This window comes from Fukomys damarensis, unplaced genomic scaffold (assembly GCF_012274545.1).
Source record: "Fukomys damarensis isolate Sample0158 unplaced genomic scaffold, DMR_v1.0_HiC HiC_scaffold_30, whole genome shotgun sequence".
Classification (NCBI taxonomy): Eukaryota; Metazoa; Chordata; class Mammalia; order Rodentia; family Bathyergidae; genus Fukomys; species Fukomys damarensis.
Window position 1 is genome coordinate 36,211,445 of NW_022900942.1, and position 23,111 is coordinate 36,234,555.

Here is a 23,111-nt window from a genome sequence, read left to right on the forward strand (position 1 = left end):
ATTATTTGCTTGGCCAGGATAGTGAGAACCAGTGGGCAGAAAGCCTCCCCAAGGCCCAAGACTGGAGGGCTACGGAAGTCCTTGCTTGGAGGCTGGAGTAAGCCAGCGGAGTGAATGTCCCAGCTGGTGCACTGTAGGAGCCAGGAGAATGATGTTGGAAATACCAGGGCTCCCCCTGGTCTAGAGCCCCCATTCAAGGGCATATTACAGAGGTATGCAGTCAGGATAACAGCCCAGAGTTCTCTGCCCGCAGCCCATAGCTTTTTCTTCAAAGCCTCTGCAGAAACTCCATGAGACCTGATGCTGAGCCACTATCGCCACTGCCAGCCTAATGACAGTGGTTTCTCCTCAGGCGGGGGCTCTGCAAAGCCAGGTATGCTGGAGGCTTCACGCACAGCCTAGCTTGTTTGGGGTTAAGTCTTGCTTTCTACAAAGCCCCCACCAGCCAGGAGTACACCAGCAACTGAATCTCTCCCTAAGTCAACCTGCTCCAGCTTTCACCCACCTCATTGAAAACTACTCAATACAGCATCTGGTTGGGTTTCTTGGCCTGTTGGCTGATGATCTCCCCAACAGATTCTCCAGTCTACTGATGTCACTCCTGATGCCTTTCAACCTTCTTCCCATCTACTGTCTGGTTTCCATTATCAAAGGCCCTAACAACAATACTTCCATGGCCATTCCAGCTCAATAAGTGCATGCCTTGGGACCTAGGAATTCACTTCCAGGTAGGAGCACAATAGAAATGTGCTACAAAGATGTACAGCAGCACTTTTCATATCAGCTCCCACTGGAAATCATCCAAATGCCTATCAACAGTTGATCAGATAAGTAGATCATGGAAGGTTCCCAGAGTGGAATATCACACAGCGGCAAGAACAAACAAATCTGAAGATGTGTTACTGCACGAGTAAATTTCACAAACAGAATATGAAACAAAAGAGTCCAGGCACAAAGAAGTACTGAGTATATGATTCAGTCAACATAAAGTTCAAGAACAAGCAAACAACCCTCTGGTGACAGGACACAGATAGTAACTGGAAGAGGACACCATGAGGGTCCTGAGGGCTGGTAAGGTTCTGTTCTTCTATCTGGTGATTGTTATATAAGTCAGCTTAGTTTGTGAAAATCCACTGAATAGTACACATATTATATATACACTTCTATATGTGTTATTATCTCTTGCTTAGATTCCTTGTAGTGTCCCCAGCCTTCATCTTTGGGACCTTTCTGTAGGGCCCAATTTTATTGATGTCTATTATAACTGGTCTGACCCTGGATCACCATTTCTCAGGGCCACAAGCTCACACATTGGAGGACCTCTGTTCCATACATGCTGGGCCTGGACAGACTCTGAAGACAGAAGGTAAAGGAGTCACAGGTCCACTCACTAGGATGGTGTGGGATGCCAGGCACACAATAAAGAATTACAATACAGTACTATGTGCTCCAGCTTGGGCACTGACGTAGAACCAAAGCACAAGCAGTTTCCCCAAGGAGGTCAGGGAATGAAAGAAGTCCTGGGGTGAGGCAAGCAGAGGGACAAGGAAGAGAGGGGTCATCTAGGCAAAGGGAGCAGCTTGAAGGAAGGGTTCCTGGAAGGATACACAGCCATTCTGGGCAGCTTAGAGTCCCTGTGTTTGCCCTGTAGGCTGGAGAGTACATGTCCAGGTGACCTGTTGGTCTTCAACATTATCCACTCCTAGTCCAGGTCAGAGACTACTAGGCACTGCACAGTGTTCTTCAGTAATTGCTCTGGGCTAAACTGGGTCCCCCTAAAACTCGTATGTTGGAGTCCTAACCCCCAATGCCTCAGAATATAACTGTATTTGGAGACATAGGCAGAGATTTAAGGCAACGCTGTGAGGTCATTAGGGTGAACCCTAGTCCACTATGAGTAGTCTCCTCAACAGGAAGTTTGGATGCACAGGCACCAGAAGAATGCACGTGAAGGTTGGTAGGATACTGCCATGGCCAAGGAGCTGCTGGAGAATAGGAGGCCTGGAGTAGATCCTCTCTGGTGTCTTTGGGCCAGCCTGCTTCTGTCAACACGTTAATTTCAGGTGTCTGGTCTCCACGTTGGGGAGATGATAATACACTTACATTGTCTGAAGCCACCCACTTTGTGGTCAGATGTCTGAAATAAAGCAGCCCTAGCAAACTAACACAATGATCAACCAACCATGTCATTTACGAACTCCTTTTGTGAGGCTGGGTAGATCATGCTATGATATAGATCTAAAGTGCTCTCCAAAAGTCTTATGTGCTCAGAGGTGAGGCTTTTGGAAGGCATTTGGATCACGAGGGTGCTGCACTCATCTAGATTAATCCACTACAGAGTTCGTAGCTAACTGCGCTGTTAGGAGGTAGGGCCTGGTTTGAGAAGGTAAATCACAGGGGTGACCTTGGAGACTGTATCTGATCCCTGGCCCCTTCTTCTCTGGCTTTCTTTCTGCTCTGCTTCCTGGCGACCATGAATTGGACAGCCTTCCTCTGCTGTGCCTTCTGCCATGATCTTCCTGCCTGGGCGTCAGCCAGCCATGGACTGAAACCTCTGAAACCATGAGCAAAGCCTTTGCTCCTTTATGTTGTGGGTGTCAGGTATATCGTCCCAGTGATAGAAAAGCTGACTAATACAACATCCTTTCCCTCTGAGGTCAGCAGCTACCTCCTTGAGGCCTCGTGTCCTCACAGATACAGATAGGTACCCAAGGGCCCGAGTCTTCCGCAGCTGCAAACAGAGCAGCCTAGGTAGATTAGCACAGACGCAGGCCAGTGTGGCTGGTTGCTGACCACCACCACTTCTACTTCTGCAGGAGCCAGACCGAGAGAACCTACCTACCATCCTCCTCGCTGCCCTCTTGGCTGCAGACTATGGCCAATGTCACCCCAGTACCTGCCCTACAGAGCCACATGGACAAGGCTAAGCCTCAGGGTGGAGAGGAAAAGGGGGCACCTGTATTTCCCATTTACTGAGTGTCTCTTGCCTATAAGCAATGAGAACCCAGGTAGAAATGAAGCTGAGCCAGGTTCAGGGGCCTCTATCCTTCCCTTCTGTAGTCACGAGAGACTCTCAGAACTCTGGCAAAGACACTGGGGATTTTGTTTTGTTTTTAATTTTCTTCATCCTCCTCAAGATGGGACAGAACTCGTGAGCAAGCTCTTCTCCTCACCCCTTCAATGCCCTGACTGTCCAGACCCTTGTAGCAGAACCCAGCCTACTTACTTCCCAGAGAGAGTGTGCCCTTTGCTGGTGGGCTGGCCTTTAATTAGCCAGAGGGAGGGGGCACACAAGGGCCCAGCTCCAGGTCTCCCAGCAGAAGGTACCCCAGGCCCCAATCTCACAGGAAGAGGCAGGAGGTAAGGAGCCTGGAGAGAGGGGAGAAGCTCACTTGGCCCTGGGGCTGCAGAAGGGCTGGTGAGTTAGCGCTCCCCCAGAGCTGTCTGACCTCAGGTAACACTTTTAGCTTTCGTGGCCTCATCATAAAATGAGGACTTGGCACTGCCAGCATGAAGGCTTAGGTTCTGAGTGACTGGAGAATTTTTCACCCCAGGATGTATGTATACACACACACACACACACACACACACACACAATGTATATCACATACACATGCCAATACACCACATACACAACACACGTACACACATAGACAACTACATACACAAATGCATGTATACAGCACCCATCTGCATATACACAGCGTACACACACATAAGCACCAGGTATATACACACACCACATCACACACAAACACATATATACACTATAAAATCATACTCATATACCACAAATACATAGTACACCCACAATATGTACATGTACATAGCACATAAGATACATACCATACAGATACATGTACATGCCACACTCATATATGCCCATGTTTACACCATACACACTCCCCAAATACACATACAGATACAACACACCCATAGCTACACACCACATGCATGTATATATATAAAACACACACATACAATATACTACACATAAAAATACAGGCACACTCCCCACACATAAAACACACACATATACACACACATTCAAATACAGTCTCAGGCCACTTAACAGTGGGGATATATTGTAAGAAATGCATCCTTAGGTGATTCTGTGGACACCACAGAATTGTGTTTACTTTCTATTTTAAAGTAGAAAGTATGGCAGATTCTCCCCTTGCTGTCAGGCACAGGCTGCACCTGCACACCAGGTACTGACTGCTACCCAGCAACAGCAGCACAATGGTACTTATCTGTGTACCAACTAAACAAAGCTGAGCATGGAAAAGGCAGAGGAACAGATACAAAAGCTAAAACTTCATAGGGCACTTGCCGTGAGTGGTGGGCATGGGACCAGCCTCTGCTGCTGGAAGGCGAAGAGTCTGGCAGGGACCCTGTGCTGCTGCAGGCCCTACACATGGGGCCTTTTGGTTTCACTAGACTCTAAAAAATGTTTCATTTCTTTAATAACAAATTAACCCTAGATTACTGAAGCTTTCTAGAAAATTTTTAAATCATTTGGTTCTCTTGTAATAATACTTAGCTTAAATCATAAATATACAGCTACACAAAACTTTTTGTATTATTATTTTATAAGCTTTTTCTAGTTTTAAAATGTATAATTTTTAAATTTTTATGTTAAAAACTAAGGCACAAACACAGACACAGTGGCCAAAGCCTATGCAGGGTCAGGATCATCACCATCTCTGCCTCCTCACCTTGTCTCCCTGGAAGGGTTTCGGGGGCAGTGACATGCATGGTGCTGTCAGCCCTAGGATGGCAGTGCCTATGGAATATTTCCTCAGGCTTTTACAGTTTACCTTTTTCATATACAAGTAGGACAACACCCTAAAAGAATGATAAAAGTACAATATAGTAAGTACCAAACCCAATGACATAGTCATTTATTATCAGGATCAAGTATTATGTACTGTACATAAATTTTATACAGCTGGTAGTGCAGTGGGTTTGTTTACCCTGGCATCACCGCAAATCCACAAGGAATGCCTTGTGCTACATTACAAGGGCTACAATGTCACTAGGAAGTAGGAATTTTTTAGTTCCATCATAATCTCACGGGACTACCAAAGAATGTGCAATCCACTGTAGACTGAAATATCACTATGTAATGCAAGATTGTGTATACATATACACCACACACACACACACACACACACCCCTAGTCCACCAACCCTCAACATCAGAGAAGCACAAGAGGCAGCAGGAGCCTACAGACACACCTCAGACAGGCAGCTGACACCTGATTCTGGAATTTCACATCAGGAGCCAGACCTACTTCTCTCCAAACTCCCTCAGTCCTTGTTCACACCGAGGACACACACAGAGTTGGCTGTCAAGGAGAGGCCAGAGGTCTTTGTCCCCACCAGGTCCAGCTCAAAACTCCTCTTTCCAGTAGCTGTGCAGCTTCCTCAGCAGCTTGTGTCCCCCACCCCCACCCCACAGGGCATACAGTCCACAGCAATGTACCCCCAAGTAGGGCTGATCCCATTACTGCCTGTTCTCCCATGTGCACTGGGAACTCAAGTCTTCTGGCTCTCAAATGTCTGTGTGTGTCAGAATTTCTTGGGAGGGGAATGCTGGTGGCTTAGATGCAGTGCAGCTGCTGTGGTCCAGAATATGCCTTTTAGAACATGGTACTCATTCTCCTGGAGGTCTGACAGAGCTTTGGAAGTGTGTGTGTGTGTGTGTGTGTGTGTGTGTGTGTGTGTGTAAATTCATAAAGCACTCTAATCAAATGCTTGGTACATACTATGTTAAAAGATCATTAAGATGTTAACATAGTACGTTGTTAAGATGTTGAATTTTTCTTGCAGAACTTCTCAATGCCTTTAGTGGCCTTTAATGGATGTTGACTCTTTAAGCAGATGGAAGTATACGGTATGCAATACTTCTCAACTGTTCAAAGCCAGAGATCTATCCTATTCTTTCTTTATATTCCACAGAAAATTTCACAGAACCAGGGTTCCCTGGAAACTCCTTCAGAAAACAATCATTTAACATTCTGTGTTAACTATAATTGCTGTCATGTCTTCAGTGGCAAGAACCATAATTTCATTTTTCTTTGTCTCCTCCTACCCATTCACTCCTACCCACCCAGGACTATTCATTAATATTAGCTCAGACTAGGTGGCCAAGCATTAAAATCGGTCCATCAAAGCGCCACTGGCTTTGCAAAGGACATTCTCTTGTTTGCAATTCCGTGGTGGGCCCTGGTAGACATAGCTTTTCTCTCAGCTCCACCCCCTCCCCAGTCCTGGGATCCCACAGCCCCTACGCCCCGGGTTGCTAAAATGTCACAGTTCTGAGAAGCTTTATAAAAAAAATACAAGCATCCTTTTCAGTAGATCATTTTTAGCAGTTAAATGCTGCTGAAATCTTCACAACAGCCCTTTTACTGGCAATTAAGGGACCTCATGCCAGGGTGAGCCATACTGCTCTGAGACATCACAGAGGGATAAGAACATTTCAACCATATGGAAAGAACCTAGACAGCCTGATATTGCCAGGGAGACCAAGCTGTGTCCCAGCAGACCTCATAGCTGTCCTGAGTCCTGCAGAGGACCGACTGCTGGAGGGCCCAAGAAAACCAGTGATGTCAAAGCAGCCACAAACCCAACACTCAGTGTGTGCCACATCACCCAGAACTGCACATTTATACCAACCCCTGTTTTCCTGAAGAAAACACTGAAGCACAGGGAACTTGTCCCATGTTTGTGGCATTGGTTCCCAAGGTGGGAACAGAGACAGCATGGCCCAGAGTCTCATAGCCATTGCATTACGCAGTTAACTACTCAGGTAAATTCAGAGCCCTCTGTGAAGGTTTCCATAAAGCAGGGATATCCTCATCCTCTGAAGATACTCAGATTCTTGGGGAGGCAGAGCTGGTGCTAGGTGTACATTGCCTGTAGTGAAGGGAAGAGGAAGTATGGAGGTTCTGTGTAAGAGGACGGGGATCTCCATGCATGGGTGACTTCAACAAGGTAAGGGAAACATGCAAAGTCACAGGTAGTGAGAATGAGTAACTAGAGACATTTATAGCTAACTGGATGCACATTTAGGCCATACTCTTAAGTAAAATAAATAGGACACACTTGAGTAAATACCAAATAGTTTCTCTGGTGTGAAAAACTAAAAGTGTAAATAAGGATGAAATGGTATAATTTATAATGTGAAATAGGAAGAAAATGGCTAAAGGAGTAGGGGAAGTAGAAAGGGTAAGGGAAAGGAAATAAGGGAAAAGAAAAAATATGAAAAAAGGAAAAAATAGAAACAAAGGTTTTGTAAATAGGGAAGGGTGAAGGGGTGAAGGGAGGGCAGGGGAATGGGGAAAAAATAAAAACCAAGATACATCATGTAAAGGTACAAGATCCCAATGATGAATGTAACTGTATTGTTTACCTTAAATGTACCAATAAACTTAATGGAAAAAAGAGTCACAGTTAGTAAAAAAACAACAGCAATCCTAGCACACAGGCTACAGCAGGAGGATTGCAAGTTCAAGGCCAGCCTGGATGACACAATGAGGCCTGGTGTAAAAACCAAAATAACAACAACAACGAACTCTTCTGCATCACTGGTTTTTCTTTATAGTGATTATGAGTGATGCATATGTGCGTGCATGTGTGAGTGTGATGAGAATTCTAGGCTGTGTGTTTAGAAACTAGGAAAAAACTGGCTGTACGGGATGCACGACACCAGGAAGACTATTTCCACTATCAGAAGCCTTGGGGATGAAGTTCCAACTAGAGAGATCTGGGTGTGCTAGTCTGGATTTGCCCAGCATGTCTGCTGCAGCAGGTGATGGTGAGGCAGGGGTGGCAGCCTTGGCCCTGCCGGCAATGGGTGAGGTACAGTGCCAGCTGCTCACAGGTTCACGGTCTCCATCCCATCTCTTCCTGGGGCAGCATCTCATCCCACAGATTCTGTGGTGAGGGTGAAGAGGCAAGGTCTACCCTCACAGAGACTTCATTGTGCTCAGGGATGCAGGATCCCTGGGGGGCTAACTGGGAGGAAGGTCCCTTCACAAAGGACAAAAGTTCTCCCTTGGTCTGTTAGACTGGCTGTTAACCTGTGTTTATGATAAGTAAAGTGAAACAAACTTAAAAACCAATGAATCAATCAATCTGATACTGGCAAAAAAGAAAAATTTTATTGAATTTGAGCACAATGGCATTGTTAAAACAAAGATTTCAAAATCTTAGCGTATCAGATTATTGCCTAAATTCTGGATTTGTGTAATTGCCCCTTTTCCCTTTTAGTTGCCCCTTTGACCCTCAAATAAGCAAAACACATTTTAGGATAATCTCAATCTTTCTCATCAGACATTAATCCTAAAACTTTTTTCTTGGTCAAGCTAAATGCATTCCCCTTGAATACAAAATGAAATTACTAAACTTTGGGCCATTTAAAATATACTCCAGGATTATCCAACATAAATTAAAATCAGTCTCTCTTATTTTCCTATCAGCTTACTCATTGATTGTTATGCAATATATAATATATACTAATATTATAATTATGTATATAAATATTTGTACACCTCTACCATTGCTGAAAATTTTATTTTCTTGCATTGTTTCCCCTTAAATTGTGCTCCTAAGATTTTCTTAGAAATAAAACTAAAATACATATTTAAAAAAATTATCTTTCCTCCCTACTGATGCCCTCCCCATCACCCCTGCCTCTATCACCACCTATATAAATGCCTTAGAGTCCCTTTCCTTACTCAGAAAGATACAAAATGGGAAGAGCAAATCAAGCGGCACATATCTACCACCCAAGTTGCCAGCTTTGGGGAGACAGCATCCAGGGAAACTTTCAGTGGATGGTTTGGAGAGGAAGAAGCAGGTGTCTAGGACTGCAGCCTGCTTTATGGGACCCCATGTAAGTCACTGTGGCTTACTGGACCCACCTGTTCCTTTAGAATTTGAACTAGATAGGAGACTCCTGAGTGGGAAGGGGAGGAGGACAGGTGGACCACATGAGAGGCACTTTGAGAACTTTTACATGCCACAAAATTTGGGTACAAAAGGATCCTAAGGTTAAATCTCCTGGGCCAAAGATAGGGGCTTTCTGTTGGCCAAATCTGAAAACTCAGGTGCAAACTAAAGCAGGCTTTAGGCATGACTTGCCTGTGCCCATTGGAGAGGACTAAGGGACAAGTGAGGAGGGAGGTGGAGGGACAGGCCCAGGGAGAAATAGTCCCATGTAGGCATCACCATGTGTGTGTGTGTTCAGCACCAGGGACAGCGCCCCACTCTGGTGGAAAAGGATGAGATGAGCCCCTAACATTTTGTTCCCCCTCCAATAAATAGGCCCTTGAGGCAGGGGACTAGGAGAACAGAGACTCCCAAAGACCAGAGCTGAAGTGAGCAGAGGGAAAGGCCATATTTTCACTCTGGGACTTAACTATCTGTCTATCCTGCCTCTTACTCTTTTAACTTTTTTATTGCCAATTAAAACCCAACAGCCAGGGAGAGGTAGCCAATAATGACTGAGGCCTATGGTCAAGTTTATTTCTCTTAAGCCAGCCCTTTCTGCACACTCTCTCCACTAACCAGGATTGTGACTTAGGCTTCACATGGGCCATGCTACTTGCATGGACTGGGTCACACCAGAAGCCATTTCAGGCTGGCCACTCTACTGGAGCCCATGCAGTTATCTCCAGAGAAAGGCTTCCAGTAAAGGGGAAAATCAACTCTCCCAGTATAACCATACCATCTTCCCATGCTTTCTCAGAGGGCCTTATTTGAACTCCTCAGTCCCCAGAGATCTGTCCCTTCTGACAGCACTAGACTCAATAACAGGAGGCCAGAGCAGGAAGGGACTGAGATCATCCTGTCCATGGAAAGATTTGGAGTCCTGCAGAGATGACCTAGAGCCATGAGGGAGTAAATGGGGGAACAAGCCAGGTGGGCTGATCCTCTCACCTTACCAAGCAGTTCCGGCCCTTAAAGTTCCTGGATGGCAAGACCATGGGAATTTTTTTTTGTACCAGGGATTGAACTCAGGCCCTTGAGCTTGCGAGGCAGGTGGCAGACCCACTGAGCCAAGTCCCCAGATTGACCATAGGAGATTTTGATAAAAGAAAAAGTTCTACACTTTTTAAAAATTGAGCTATTTTTAGAATTATTATAGATTCATAGGTACTTGGAAGAAATAATATAGAGAGACTCCTGGACCCTTTACCCAGTTTACTTCCATGGAGAAAGCTCGAAAACTATAGCTCAATGTCAATTCCCAGACACTGATGTCTATAGAGTGAAGATACAGAATCCTTATCTCAAGGACTCTCTTGTGGTCCTTTTATAGCCACATCTACTTCCTTTCTGCCTCTACTCCTTCACTAATCCCTTCCAACCACTGACTGTTTCTATATCTATAATTTTCTCATTTCAAGTATTATATAAATAGAATCAGAGGAGATGCAATTTTTGAGGGCTGGCTTTTTTCTCACTCAGCTTAATTGTCTGGAGACTCATGAGGTATTTTGCCCATGGGGTCTTCCTTTCCTCAGTGGGCTTAACCACTCACCTACTGAATCACATCCGAGTAGCTTTGCGTTTTTCACTATTTCAAATAAAGCTACTATAAACATTTGAGTATAGGTTTCTGTGTGAACATAAGTTTTCATTTCTCTGGGATAAACACCCAGGAATGCAATTGCTGGATCATATGGTATTTGCAGGTTTCTTTCTTCTTTTTTAAATAAAACTGACAAACTGTTTTCCAGAATGGCCATACCATTTTAGATCCACACTAGCATTATATGTGTGGTCCAGATTCTCTGCATACTCATCAGCATTGTCATCTGTCTGTCTGTCTGTCTATCTATCATCTATCTATCTCAGCCATCCTGATAGGAATGGAGCAGCATCTCACCTCTGCATTCACCATTTGCATGCCCCCCTACCTAAGCAGCACCAAACACAAGCCATCTAATCAGGCTGTGCTTTCTCTTAATACCCAGAGTGATGCCCACCTTCAAGCCTTTGCTAAATCCTTCTTTCTTCATCCTCTTTCTCCTCCTTTTCATCTGGTCAAACATCCTATCCATTCCTGAAGGCACAAAGCATGCTTCATGACCTGCCCCAGAGACACAAACCACTCTTCAGGATGACTGCATGTCCTGTGGTCAGGTCACCTGTCTGAGGGACTTCCACATATACATCTTTACCCTGCTTCATGCTAATGAGCCTCCACTCTACAAACAAGTGATGATCCAGAAGGTTCCAGCTTGTATGCTCTTAGTAGGTGCTCAATAAACAGAGCAGTGCCTTGAATACATACATACATGATATTCCTTATACAGTATATCCATGGAGGCTTCCTTAAAATCTAGGCATTTTTACTAAAGTATTAATTGTACTGAAAATTTTCAAAATTGGCACTGAGCTAAATCCTACAATTACTGGAGGGCAGCAAGACAAGTGGCAGAAAGCTGCTTCTATTCCTTTATGGTGCTGGAGGTAATTGGCCACCTGCTATCCCAACTCAGTCATTTTTGGCACTGATCCTACTCTGCAGGTCAGCACAGGAATGGGGTGTGAGGAGAATGGTGGAGAAATTGGAAAAATTCAGACCTGTGCTGATGTCTCATGTTGGAAAGAGGCACTTGGAACCAGTGTTACTCCTGGATCACTATCTACTTCTCCTGGGCCTTAGGACAGGGCTCCTTCACTGTCATGATCGAGCAACCTGCATGTACCATTCCAGGGGAGATGGGCTCAAAAGTCATCAGCAAAGACTCAAACATGTCATTTTTCATACTACCCCATCTTTCCCAGGGATTTGTGTGAATGCCTGACAAGCAAGTGTACTCATCAGATTCCCAGCAGAAATTTCATCATCTTGTTCAACAGCCAACACTGCAAGCCAACAAGTCCTTCAGCCAAGAAGTCCTTCCCCAGGGCTAATCTGAAGCTCTGCTGCTGTTGGGTACATATATTTCACTTTCTTGGCACTTCTGTGCAGATGAAGAAGAGCTGCTTGCTCCTGACCCATACAACCTTTCACATGCCTTAGATTTCATTCCTGAATTCTTAATCCTCTGCCGGCCCCTTGGCAAATCTGAACACACTGCTGTTGTGGGCTCTCATTTCAGGTGCTTTCTTTTCAAGTCTCTCCTCCCATTTCCCCCATTACAACAAAAGCCTGGAAACTATTCCAAAGTCCTAACCAAATGACTAGGGGATGAACAGGTCTCTTAGGAAAGGGGCACCAGGAAGGCAAACAGTGCCAGGCATGGGTGAATCCCAACGTTTGGTCAGGTGTCTTCATGGCCTGCTTTTTGTTGTTGTTCTGTACTCTCTGGATCATCTCCATGGGACTCAGCCTACTCTGCCTTGGTTGTCCCCCACTTTGTGCCTCTGAAGGGATTCACAGAGCCAAGTGAGTTTTCTTGACATTAGTTGGAATGATAAAAGAATGAGGACTGAAGAAGTATGCAGCAGATGAATAAACAACCCCAGTACAGGCTAATCCCGGCATGGTACTGTGCCTGGGCCCTGGCTCAGGGCAGGGCCCACAAGCCACCACACAGAGCTTCCTAGGCAGAGCACAGGACTCCAGCATCACCCTGCTGAGGTCTGCTTGCCAGGACATGTATAGCCAAGGCAGGACAGTCAGGGGGCACCATAGCAGCTGGCCACCCCTTTATCTTGAATTAGCCTCAGTTTCCCCTGAAACAAATTCTCCCTCATGGGTCAAAGTGGGTTAGCAGAGCAAGCCATCATCCTAAGGACCCCAGTAAGCTCATCTGAGTTGGTACCATTGAAGGAAGAGGGTGCACTAAGGAATGACTGCACAGCCTGGCCTGAGACAGCTCAGTGTGGCCTCAGCTTAGGCATCTTTACTGAGTGCCTAATGTGTGCACAGCCCTACCAGAGGGGACCAGGGATGTGCAGCCACCCCCAGCTCTCATCTTAGGGTTGACCAGCTGGCTGAGGGCAGATGTACTTTGAATGGTGTGACGGCAACATGAGTTACTATGAGGGTGTCTGTCCAGATGAGGGGGTACAGTGAGGAGGAGCTCGGTGTGCTCAGAGGGAGAGTGGTATCCCTAGACATTGATCATGTGCTCCAGTCTCTGGTAGGTCAGGTTTCAGGAGGCTCTGGAAAACAGGTGAACTAAAGGGTCTCCTCAGAGCCCCACTCTAAAGATGCTACCTTTGGCAAGCAGCCCCTGGATCTTGCTCCATCAGAGGCTGCTGTAGGACAAGTGGGGACAAGATAATGCCACAGGTCAGTTACCTGGGGCTTTCCTTGTGACACAGTCACACAAAGGATGCTAACCAGCTCTGATCCCTCCTCAGAGGGCACAGGAGATGGAGATCAGAAGCACTGGCTTGGTGCTTCCACTGATGGAAGCCACCAGGGCCATAGATGTAGACCTAGAGACGGCAGAACTATGAGGAGTAAGGAGGCTGTTTTGACAGTGCTGAGCTGTGTCAGCCTTAAATGGCCATTCATGTGGTGGCAAGTGAGAAATAAACTTCCATCTTGTTCTTGTGGTCCTATTGTTTGTACGTAGCCAGTTCAGTCCTGCAATGTCCTAAATATCAGGGTTTTCATCACAGAAACAAGGCATTATGAATGTAGGACATCTCATTTTAATTCAGGCCTCCAGTAACTCCCACCTCCCTATCCAGGTGCACACCTCAAACTCCCAGCAGGAGATGGGGCTCCACTCACCTCCCCTCACAGCCCCCACCCTGATTCTGGCCATCCTGTAGACACATGTATCTCCTGCCCTGAGCTGGGCATTCCTTTATACCTGGGTCGTGTCCTTCTAACCAAGGCTGAGGCCATTAAAGCAGGCCATGGCATCATGCCTGCCAGGGTTTAGCACCAGGCTCCTGCCAGTACTGCTGCTTGGTGACTGTCTAGGAAATCCTGCCTATAAATACCTACACTCTTTGGCCTCGGAGGTGTTGTTGGCTCTAAGCTGCTTTCCATGGCATGGCGGGTGTGGCCCCACTAGGCTCAGGCAAAGCAACCCTCTGCAGGCTTTTCCCATACTCCAGATTCAAGCCTGCAGGCCCCATTCCCAAGATCCACAAGGCACAGACTTTGAAGGGGCAGAATGGGTGTCCCTTCAGGGCCCCAGCTGCTCATGCTTTCTCCCTCTGAGATAAGACGATGGGCTCCTATTATTCTACCTAAACCAGTTTGGTGGTGGTGGCAATGCTCTGGCTTGTCAGAGACCCCTCCCAGGGAGCTCTGCTCTCTGGCATGTCAGGGAAAGAGGTGCCTTTACACTGAGAGATCCCTATCTCCTCTTGTCTAGAGCTTCTCCCTCTCAATGAACCTATATCTCAATTCCACCTGCCAAGAAAGAACCTTAACATTACATCTTTACATGGGGCTACATTTCACTTTGCAGAATCTGCTTGCCTCAAGTTTTCCTTTTACCTCCCAAAAGGTGAGATTGGGTTAGCAGGTTCTCCAGTGCTTGGTGCTTAGGGAGGGGACAGCTCACACATAACCCTGCTAGGGGGCAGCATCCTACAAGACCCCAGCCCTACTCCACCAGCCTAGGCCTCTGTTCAGTTTCCCACCCTGCCTCCTGCAGGTGGTTGAAAGAAGCCAAGCAAGGACAGCTCTGAGGGAGGGTGAAGATAGTGGCTGGGGGTAGAAGGATACTTTCTCAACCCCTGGGATCCTGTCAGAAGTGACAGGTCCAGAAGAAAAGGTTGGGGAGAGGACCGGAAGAGGCGATAAAGGGGAAAGAAAAAAGAACCTTACACTGGGAGATTCCAGAACCAGTTATCTATTGAACAAATAAAGAACAGTCACTGACCAGCCTGTGATATTCTCCATCTAAGGGCTCCAGCCATGCCCTGAAGCCCTCTCTCTGGTATGAAGCCCCCACACTCAAGCCAACTTTACTACTTGAGAGTTAAGGGGGTCTTCAGATGGGGAATCCAGAATAAAAAGCAGAAACAAGACTCAGAGCTGCTGATGTGCAAGGGTTAAGCTGAGGGCTCAGGAGCATACCTCTGGGGAAGGAGGAGGCAGAGACAAAGGCCTCCTGGAAGGACACATGCTTCTTTCTGTAGGGCAGGTGAAAGTACCCTGTGGGTGTAAGTAGACAAGAGGCCATACGCCTTCATGGGCCACAGTTTTCTCATCTTGAAACTGCAGAGGGGTGCTAGAAGGACCCCCTGGAGTCTCCTCTGGTTTTATATTAGGAAGCTGACACCTGATGAGGAAGAACTTGCCACCAAGTTTGTGGCAGAGTGAAAACCAGAACCCAGGGCTTCTACCCCACTTATCCAGGGCTCCTGTTATGATCTCCTTCCTAATCAACAATCAAATGCACAGATGCACACTAATCCTGTAATCAGAATGAACCATCAGGGGCAGCAAAGTCTTGCAGACTGAGAAGGGCCCAGAACTAAGGCCACCAAGCATCTTCCCTCAGGACAGAATAGAGAAGGGTAGGTTTATTCAGTGAAGTTGGATGAAGCCAGTGGACTGGGCCATGTGTCCCTGCAGCAGCTGTGGGATCAGGAGCTATGAAGTCTGTGGTGGCAGGGCTGGGCTAGGATAAGTGGTTTTATCAGCTTCTAACCCCACAGTTTCCTACCAGCAGGAATGAGGTATTAGCAAAACTAGCTGGACAACAAGGAGGTGTGGGGTCCTAAGGATCTGGAGGACAGCTCTTGAAGAGCAGATGCTCCCTTCTATCCTGGCCACACAGCCCACCCAGGAGCACTCAGGTCCTCACAGACAGTAGCAGGCTCCAGCCTGGCTCAAGGACAGTTACGCAATGGGTTCCTCTGAGCTCCTCCCACAAGTTGTCTCACCTCTTGGCCCTCTGTAGACCTGAAGCAAAAATGATCTCCAAAGTGTCCCACCAGCATCAAAATCCTGAGTGCCAGTGTTTTTAGGGTCTGTCAATGTCAGTGCATGAGCCTCTAGTTTGGTCATCTGCACAGTATCAGTGTAATATTCCACTGCAGGGATATGTTACAGAGTGCTCTCTCCTCTCCCCTCAGTGGACATCTGTGTTGTTTCCGGATGTTCGTTATTACATATAATACTACTACTGAAAGGAATCAATATGTTTTCTTGGAGATTTAACAATATATTATTGAATAATCAATGGATCACACAAGAAATAAGAAAGTTTCTAGAATCACATGACAATGAAAGCACAACATACCCAAACCTGTAGGACACAGTGAAAGCAGTTCTAAGGGCTGTAAATGTGTACATAAAAAGAACAGAATGATCCCAAATAAATAACCCAATGATGCATCTCAGGGTCCTAGTAAGAGACGAATATTCTAAGTCTGAAACTAACAGGAAGAAAGAAAATATAAAGGTCAGAGTGGAAATTAACAAAATTGAGACACACACACACACACACACACACACACACACACACACACACACACACACACACACACACACACACAAAACAATATAAAGAATTATCGTATCGAAGTGGTTCTTTGAAAAGATGGGAAAAGGATTTGGGGAGGGGTAAAGAGGATTTGGGGAAAGGAAAGCAGAAAAGATCAGAGTGTGATATGTATATGTACCATTTCCTTCAAGATGAATGTATTTACTATGTATTATAACAATATACTCATAAAAAATTGAGGGAAAGAAAAGAATGTGTTTTGGGGAGGGGTGCTAGGGCCACGGAATTATGGGAGGCTTCCCAGAGTCATAGACCGTATCCTTGAATATCCCATCTTCCTGCTTATTGAATATCCGCTCCTCTCAGGAACCCACAAAAGCAAGACAGGTGACAGCCCCAGATGTCGCCAGAGCTGGTCCCCTACCTGCTGTGGAGGAGCTCGCCCTCGGGAGAAGGAACCACTGCTGTCCAGCTGCTCACTGCAGTCCGCTGTCCACTGTGAGGCAGAAAGGAGGGGTCAGTGATGGCAGGTCAGGCTCTCACTTTCCCGGCCCCCTAGGTATGCCCTGGTCCTCAGCAGAAGAGCCAGCAAGAATTCGGCATTCTCAGTGGCACATCCTTCTCTGCCAGCAGGTCTCCAAATGCCACGACAAGTTGATCCCCGGATAAATAGCTGGGGAAGGCAAATTCATTCCCTTCACCTAAGCCCACCAAAGTGGTGAAAATGCAGTTGCATTCTAAAGTTAAGAAAGCAAGATGCCAGGTCTTCTCAGTTTTGGACAACCAGCCCATGTCTGACTGCCTGACCTGGCTCCAGCTACACTGGTCCTTTATTATGTCAAGGCTAGAGCCAGAGAACAGATAAGTATGGGCAGCTTTTCCTGCACATGCAGCTCTACAAGCTGATGGACCCAGCATCAGAGAAAAGCCCAGGCTCAAACCCAAAGAGCTGGGAGAGTTAATATGTCCCAAAGTGTGGTTTGACAACCATCTGCAGGCGAGCCCCCAAGGAAGCCATACAGAGGACCTTGGGCACACACCCCTTCCACCCAGTGAACCAGACCCGGGGGCTGGGCTGAGGACCAGCATGGTGACAAGCTGTCCAGGTGATGTACCAGAAGTTTGAGAGTCATGTAAGCCATGTGATCTCCCAGGCTTCATCTTGTTCTCTGCAAAATAAGACCAAAATGCTGGGCAACTCTGCAAGGTAGACAGACAGAGGACTTTAAACTATAAAAGTACTGTGCAGACAATGTGGCAGGTGCACAACAGCTCATCCTCTGTCACGTGTTATTTAGCTACAACATGGTGTTTCTACTGCTGCATTAAATGTTAGCTGTTCTCTCTGCAGAATGTGGAACTTAACCTACACTTTGTGTGATACATACAACACAGGGAGCTCAGTGTCTATGCTTGACATCTCTGGGCAAAGCTCTGACTGTGGATGGCTTCAGGTCAATATAGTCCTGTTTTTCTAAACATTAGGTGGGCACCACGTCCTGACAGTGAGTCCAGGACACTACCTTTGAAAGATCTTTTGTTATGATGCTGATGATACAGCTAGGTCCAAGTATGCTATAGAGCAGAGCTATCCAACCAAAATAAAATGAGAGCTACAGACAAGATGCTTTACTAGTATCCAGATTTTTAAAAAGAGAAACAAAATTAAGTTAAATAATATATTTTACTTAACCCAATATATCTAAAAGATTAGTAATCCATAAAAAATTCTTGATGAGATAATTTACCATCTTCTTTCCAAACAGAAGTTTTTGAAATCCACTGGGCACACATTTCAGATTGGATGTGCCATATTTCAAATGCCCAAGAGCCACACACGGGCAGTGACTCTGATGTTGGACAACAAGCTCTAGAGAGATGGCAAAGGCAGCAGGTCCACTGTGTCCATCCATCTGCTGAGGGCAAACTTGCCAGCCTCCATGTAAGCAGGCTTTCGGCTGACTCAGGCAGGAGAGAAAGCAGGGAGAAGCTCCGTCTTTCTCTGTCTGTTTCTGCCTCAGGTGGCGTTACTAACAGGACTAGGTCTTCATGGCTCAGCCCTCACTGACTGGCCTCTATACTTGACCTGGGCTAGGGCTCTGGCAACACCATCTCCTCCCTTGTACCTCATGTTAAGAGGCAGTAACAGCTCCATGTGGGTGCTAAATTCTGATAATTTAGCTACATAGCTCTATCATCTAGGTAACTGACACTCTGCATTAAATTCCTGGATGGGCAATGGCAGTCATAGAGAATCTCCCCCGAAACATTTATGAATTGAAAAATAAGAAACTCCTCAGCTATCACTGTGCCCAAGTGAGCAAGGCTAATATTGCCAGTAATAAGATGTATCAACATCATGGCTCCTGAGCCAGGTGCTCAGCAGGGCGCTTCTCTTCTGAGGTGATCTTGCCCAAAGTGCACAGTCTCAGTGTAGGCATAAGAACACCAGGCAGGCCAAATTAATGAACTTTCTATAAAATCCATGATTGATGCTCATAAAAACTGTCAAAAAGAAGAAGGAGGAGGAGGAGGAGGAGAGGGAGGAGGAGGAGGAGGAAAACTGTCAAAAAGAGAAGAAGGAGGAGGAGGAGGAGGAGAAGAGGAAGAGGAAGAAGAAGAGGAGGAAGAGGAGTAAGAGGAGGAGGAGGAGGAAGAGGAGGAGACCAAGAAAGTATCACAGATTGGAGGAGAGTAAGGAGACAACAATTAAATGCAAATTTAGATCTTGAAACAGTGAAAGGACATTAGTGGGAAATACTAATGAGCTCTAAGTAAATCTGTACTTAAGAGCACTGTACCAAATTTAAAGACCCATTTCAAAAATGGGCATCTGAAACAAATAAACAGTTCTCAGATGACGAAGTAGAAATGGCAAATAAAGATATGAAAAAATGTTCAATATCACTGATCATTCGAGAGATGCAAATTAAAACAATGCTGAGATTCTATCTGTTGGACAAATGGCTATTATCAAGGAGAATCCAATAACTAATGCTGGCAGGGCTGTAGGGGAAAAGGAAGCCTTCTCCACTGTTGGTGGGAGTGTAGACTGGTGCAACCACTGAGGAGATCAGCGTGGAGATTTCCTCAAAAAACTAAAACCAGAGGTTCCACCCCACCCAGTTATTCCCCTTCTTGGTATTTTCCTGAAAGAATCAACAGCATCATACCACAGTGATATTTGTGCACAGTTTGTAATACTAAATCTTGGAAACAGCCCAAATGCCCATCAACTCATGAATGGATGAAGAACACGGAGCTTTTTTATACAATGGAGTACTACTCTGCCACAAAGGATGAGCTTGAGACGTTTCTAACTAGATGGCTGCATCTTGAGACCATACTGTTGTTAAGTGAGATAAATCAGACAGACATGTTTAAATACCACATTATTCTCTGGTGTGAGAAACCAAAAGTGTAAATAAGGACCAAAATGTGTAATACATTTGGAAAATGGGAAGAAAATGTCCAAAGGAGATGAGAAACAATGGAGAGGGGAGGGTGAAAGGAAAAAAGGGACAAGAAAAAAAGAATAGAAGGAAAAAATGGAAACAAAGCTTTTGTAAATAAAGAGGGGAAGAGGGGTTGAAGAGAAGGGAGGATGGGGGGGAGAAGCAAGAAAAAAAAATAGCAGTGTACCACTGCTCATTTCTTAATTCTCATCACTGTACCACAGTTATATAAGATGTTCATCTCAGAAGTTGGGTGACAGGGAACATTTGAAAAAAATTTGGCTGTATGTCTCAAATAATTTCAAAACAAAAAGTCATATATACATATATACATTATGTATACATATACATATGTATTATGAAGATACTATGTACACATACACACGCATGCATATAAGTATGAATGCAAACACATTTTGGATTCATACATGTACACATGTATGTACCTATGTGTGTGTATAATGTGCACACTGCTGTAAAAGCAATGCCTCTGCTCTGTATATTACAGTGATTTCTCCTGTCCTGGGTGGAGCCTGGCTGATAGGGTGGGGACCGCTAAGACATAAGGGGACTATGGCTGGTCCTACCCTAGGACAGACTCTCAGAAAAAGCCTTTTCCTTTCCAGGTGTGCCAAATACCTCAATCCCAGTGCCAATCTGGGTCAGTTTGGCCCCTGGCAGAGTGGACCCTCTTGGCAAGTGTGCCTAGTGAGCAGGCTTCAGGCATGGTTGTAAGCAAGCAGCCTTGTCCGTCGTGGTGAGCTGACCTGGAGTATCTCCAAGATCCACGGAGATGATCTTGCTTTTCCAAAAGTCACCACAACTTCACATTTGCCAGCCAGAAGTCATCTCCTGAGTGGCTTCTGTGTGGGAGCTACAAGAAGCACATCCCCTTGTGGGACTGTGAGCGCACTGACCAGCAGCAAGGCAGGAGAGGTGGGGATACATACAGGGATGAGGAAGGGGTGCTCTCAGCACAGAGGCCCCGAGGACAGGAACATGGGCAGCCAGGAGAATCCAAGTGTACAAATGGGTGCAGGGGGAACCTGGACACTTAAGACAGATTGTGCGACCAGGCCAAAGAGGTCTGACACATCTCTTGCACGGACCTGAGCTGAGCTTGTGCCAGGGAGCCCCTCCTCAGAGCATTACGGAAGGTAGCACTGGTCCAGTGGGTAGGGGCCCGGTCCCAGGTGCATTTTCTTGGTTGTGGCAATACAGATGGAAATGAAGAAAGGGACCTAGCACATGGAAGAGACGAGCAGTGGCAGAGGGGGCATCTGCATAGAGGAAGTCAAGCAAGATGAAGGAGCCCACAGAATCCACTCAGCAACTGATAGGCAGGGCTGGATATAGGTATGGTATCTCACAGAAGCAGGGACTGTGTTCTGGCTTTCCCCAAACCCAGGAAGACAGTGAGAATTATCACACCACACCAAGCCCTACCCACAGGGCTTGTAGGGCTCCCACCTCAGACGGCACAACCAAGCAGCAGCCCCAGGGATGTCCTCTCCATGGCCGCTGTCTGAGTCACCTCAGAAACAATGTTTATTTCTGCCCTGGGACTCTCCCTATCTGACTCCTAAGGTCATTCTCTCGCTGCTGGGAGTCCGCACTCTGCATCTCCTTTCTTATGTGCAGCCTACACCTCCTGCATCCCTTTGCCTCCTCTAAGTCACTGCCTGGAAAGCCTCCTGATCCTATCGCAATCTGTAGGAAGTGGTTCTGGAGTGAGGCTGGCTCCCATCTCTCCAAACCCTCCGCCAGGAGCCAGAAATCTCACACAGAGCACATTCCTCCTGGAAAGCCTGAAGACCAGGCAAGTCCTCAAGGGAGTGAAGGCACTGTCCTACCTGAGGAGTCAGCCAACTGAAAAATGCAGGACACATGGGGAAGTTTTCTATATGGGAACACAGCACGTGGAATTCACAAAAGTAGTTTCATGCTGTAATTTATATCTCAATTAAAAAATCGGAACCAAATAGGACACAGAGTCAAAGATGTAACAAACATGTAGGTGTAGATATTTATTCTAAACTTAAAATGGGTGTTTATTATTCTCTGCTTTTATCTGTACATTGAAATACTTTACAATTAAAATCATTTAATCATTTGCATCTTAGGATGGGCAGTAGGTTTTGAGCAGACTTTGGGAAGGATGGGGGAGACCATGTGGCTCTAAGCACTGGAGAAGAAGGAATGAGGACAAAGCTCCCTGTAGGAGAGGCTGACCGTTGTCTAAAACTCGCCCCAGGGACTGGCCCTACCGGACATCAGAGACCATTACAAGGCTGACTCTGAATCATCACAGAAACAGAAAAATGGATCAATTGATAAAGCTACCGATAAGTAAATGAGTGTTCAAAGGGGATCTTCATATGGGATAAGGAGAGTGGTTTCAATCAGCGGAAAGAAAAGACTCATCAGTGACCACAGGACGACACAGGAGGCTTGCCATTAGAGAAAATTACTCTAGATGTCCACCTGGCTCTATCCACAGACAGCATATTCCAAGTTGATCAAAATCACAGATATCAACTGCATCGACACTTAAAATTCTACGTATGCGACAACAGAAATTCTTCACAAAGACAAGTGAGGGGCTACTTGCAACACGTATAACCAAGGATGAGTCCCCAGAGTATATGAAGGTTTCACATAAATCAGGGTAAATGAAGGTTAGTGTAAACCTTTCATATTTGTTACTGTTTCCTCCCTCAGTGCCTTCTGGGTGCTCTTACTTTCCCACTTGGGCAAATACAGAGACTGAAGCACAATGCGGTTAAGTAATTTCTGCAGGGCACACAACCAAAACATGGCAGAATGAGAAATTAGCATAAATAGGTATTCACTTAAATGGCCAGACAAGATAACTGATGACAAAGGCCACACGCAGTCTTAGATTCTACCAAGATCATAGCTAAGTGTTCTCTCTTTCTTTCTCTCCTTTTTTCTCTCTTTCTTTCCCTCCTGATCAAAATCAGGACCTTGTGCTTTCCAGGCAGGCAAGGTGCTGCTGAACTACATCCCCACCTGTCAATTATTTTTTCTTTTTGCCGAAAACCTCTTATTGGAAAATTGGTTGAGATATAAGGGCTGTATATTATAGTATCACATCAATGTTCATTTCCTGTGTTATGATTACTTAAGGGCATATTCCTGTTCTTAGGAAACACACATTATTAGCATTTGAGAGTAAAGTGGGGTCATGTCTGCAATTGATTCTCAAATGATTCAAATAAGATCTCTCTCTCTCTCTCTCT

General features: G+C 45.8%; 1 protein-coding gene across 14 annotated transcripts in view; it reads right to left on the bottom strand.

Moving 5' to 3' along the window:
- Ctif (cap binding complex dependent translation initiation factor) overlaps positions 1-23,111 on the bottom strand; it is a 296,184-nt gene that overhangs the window by 183,839 nt on the left and 89,234 nt on the right. For all 14 annotated transcript variants that reach the window (XR_004514784.1, XM_033757493.1, XM_033757492.1 and 11 more), the window contains one exon: positions 16,818-16,889. Coding sequence is in view for 13 of the 14 variants with exons in the window: in XM_033757493.1 (XP_033613384.1) it covers positions 16,818-16,889 (72 nt within the window). In the remaining variant the exon portion in view is untranslated. The remainder of the gene's footprint in view (positions 1-16,817; positions 16,890-23,111) is intronic.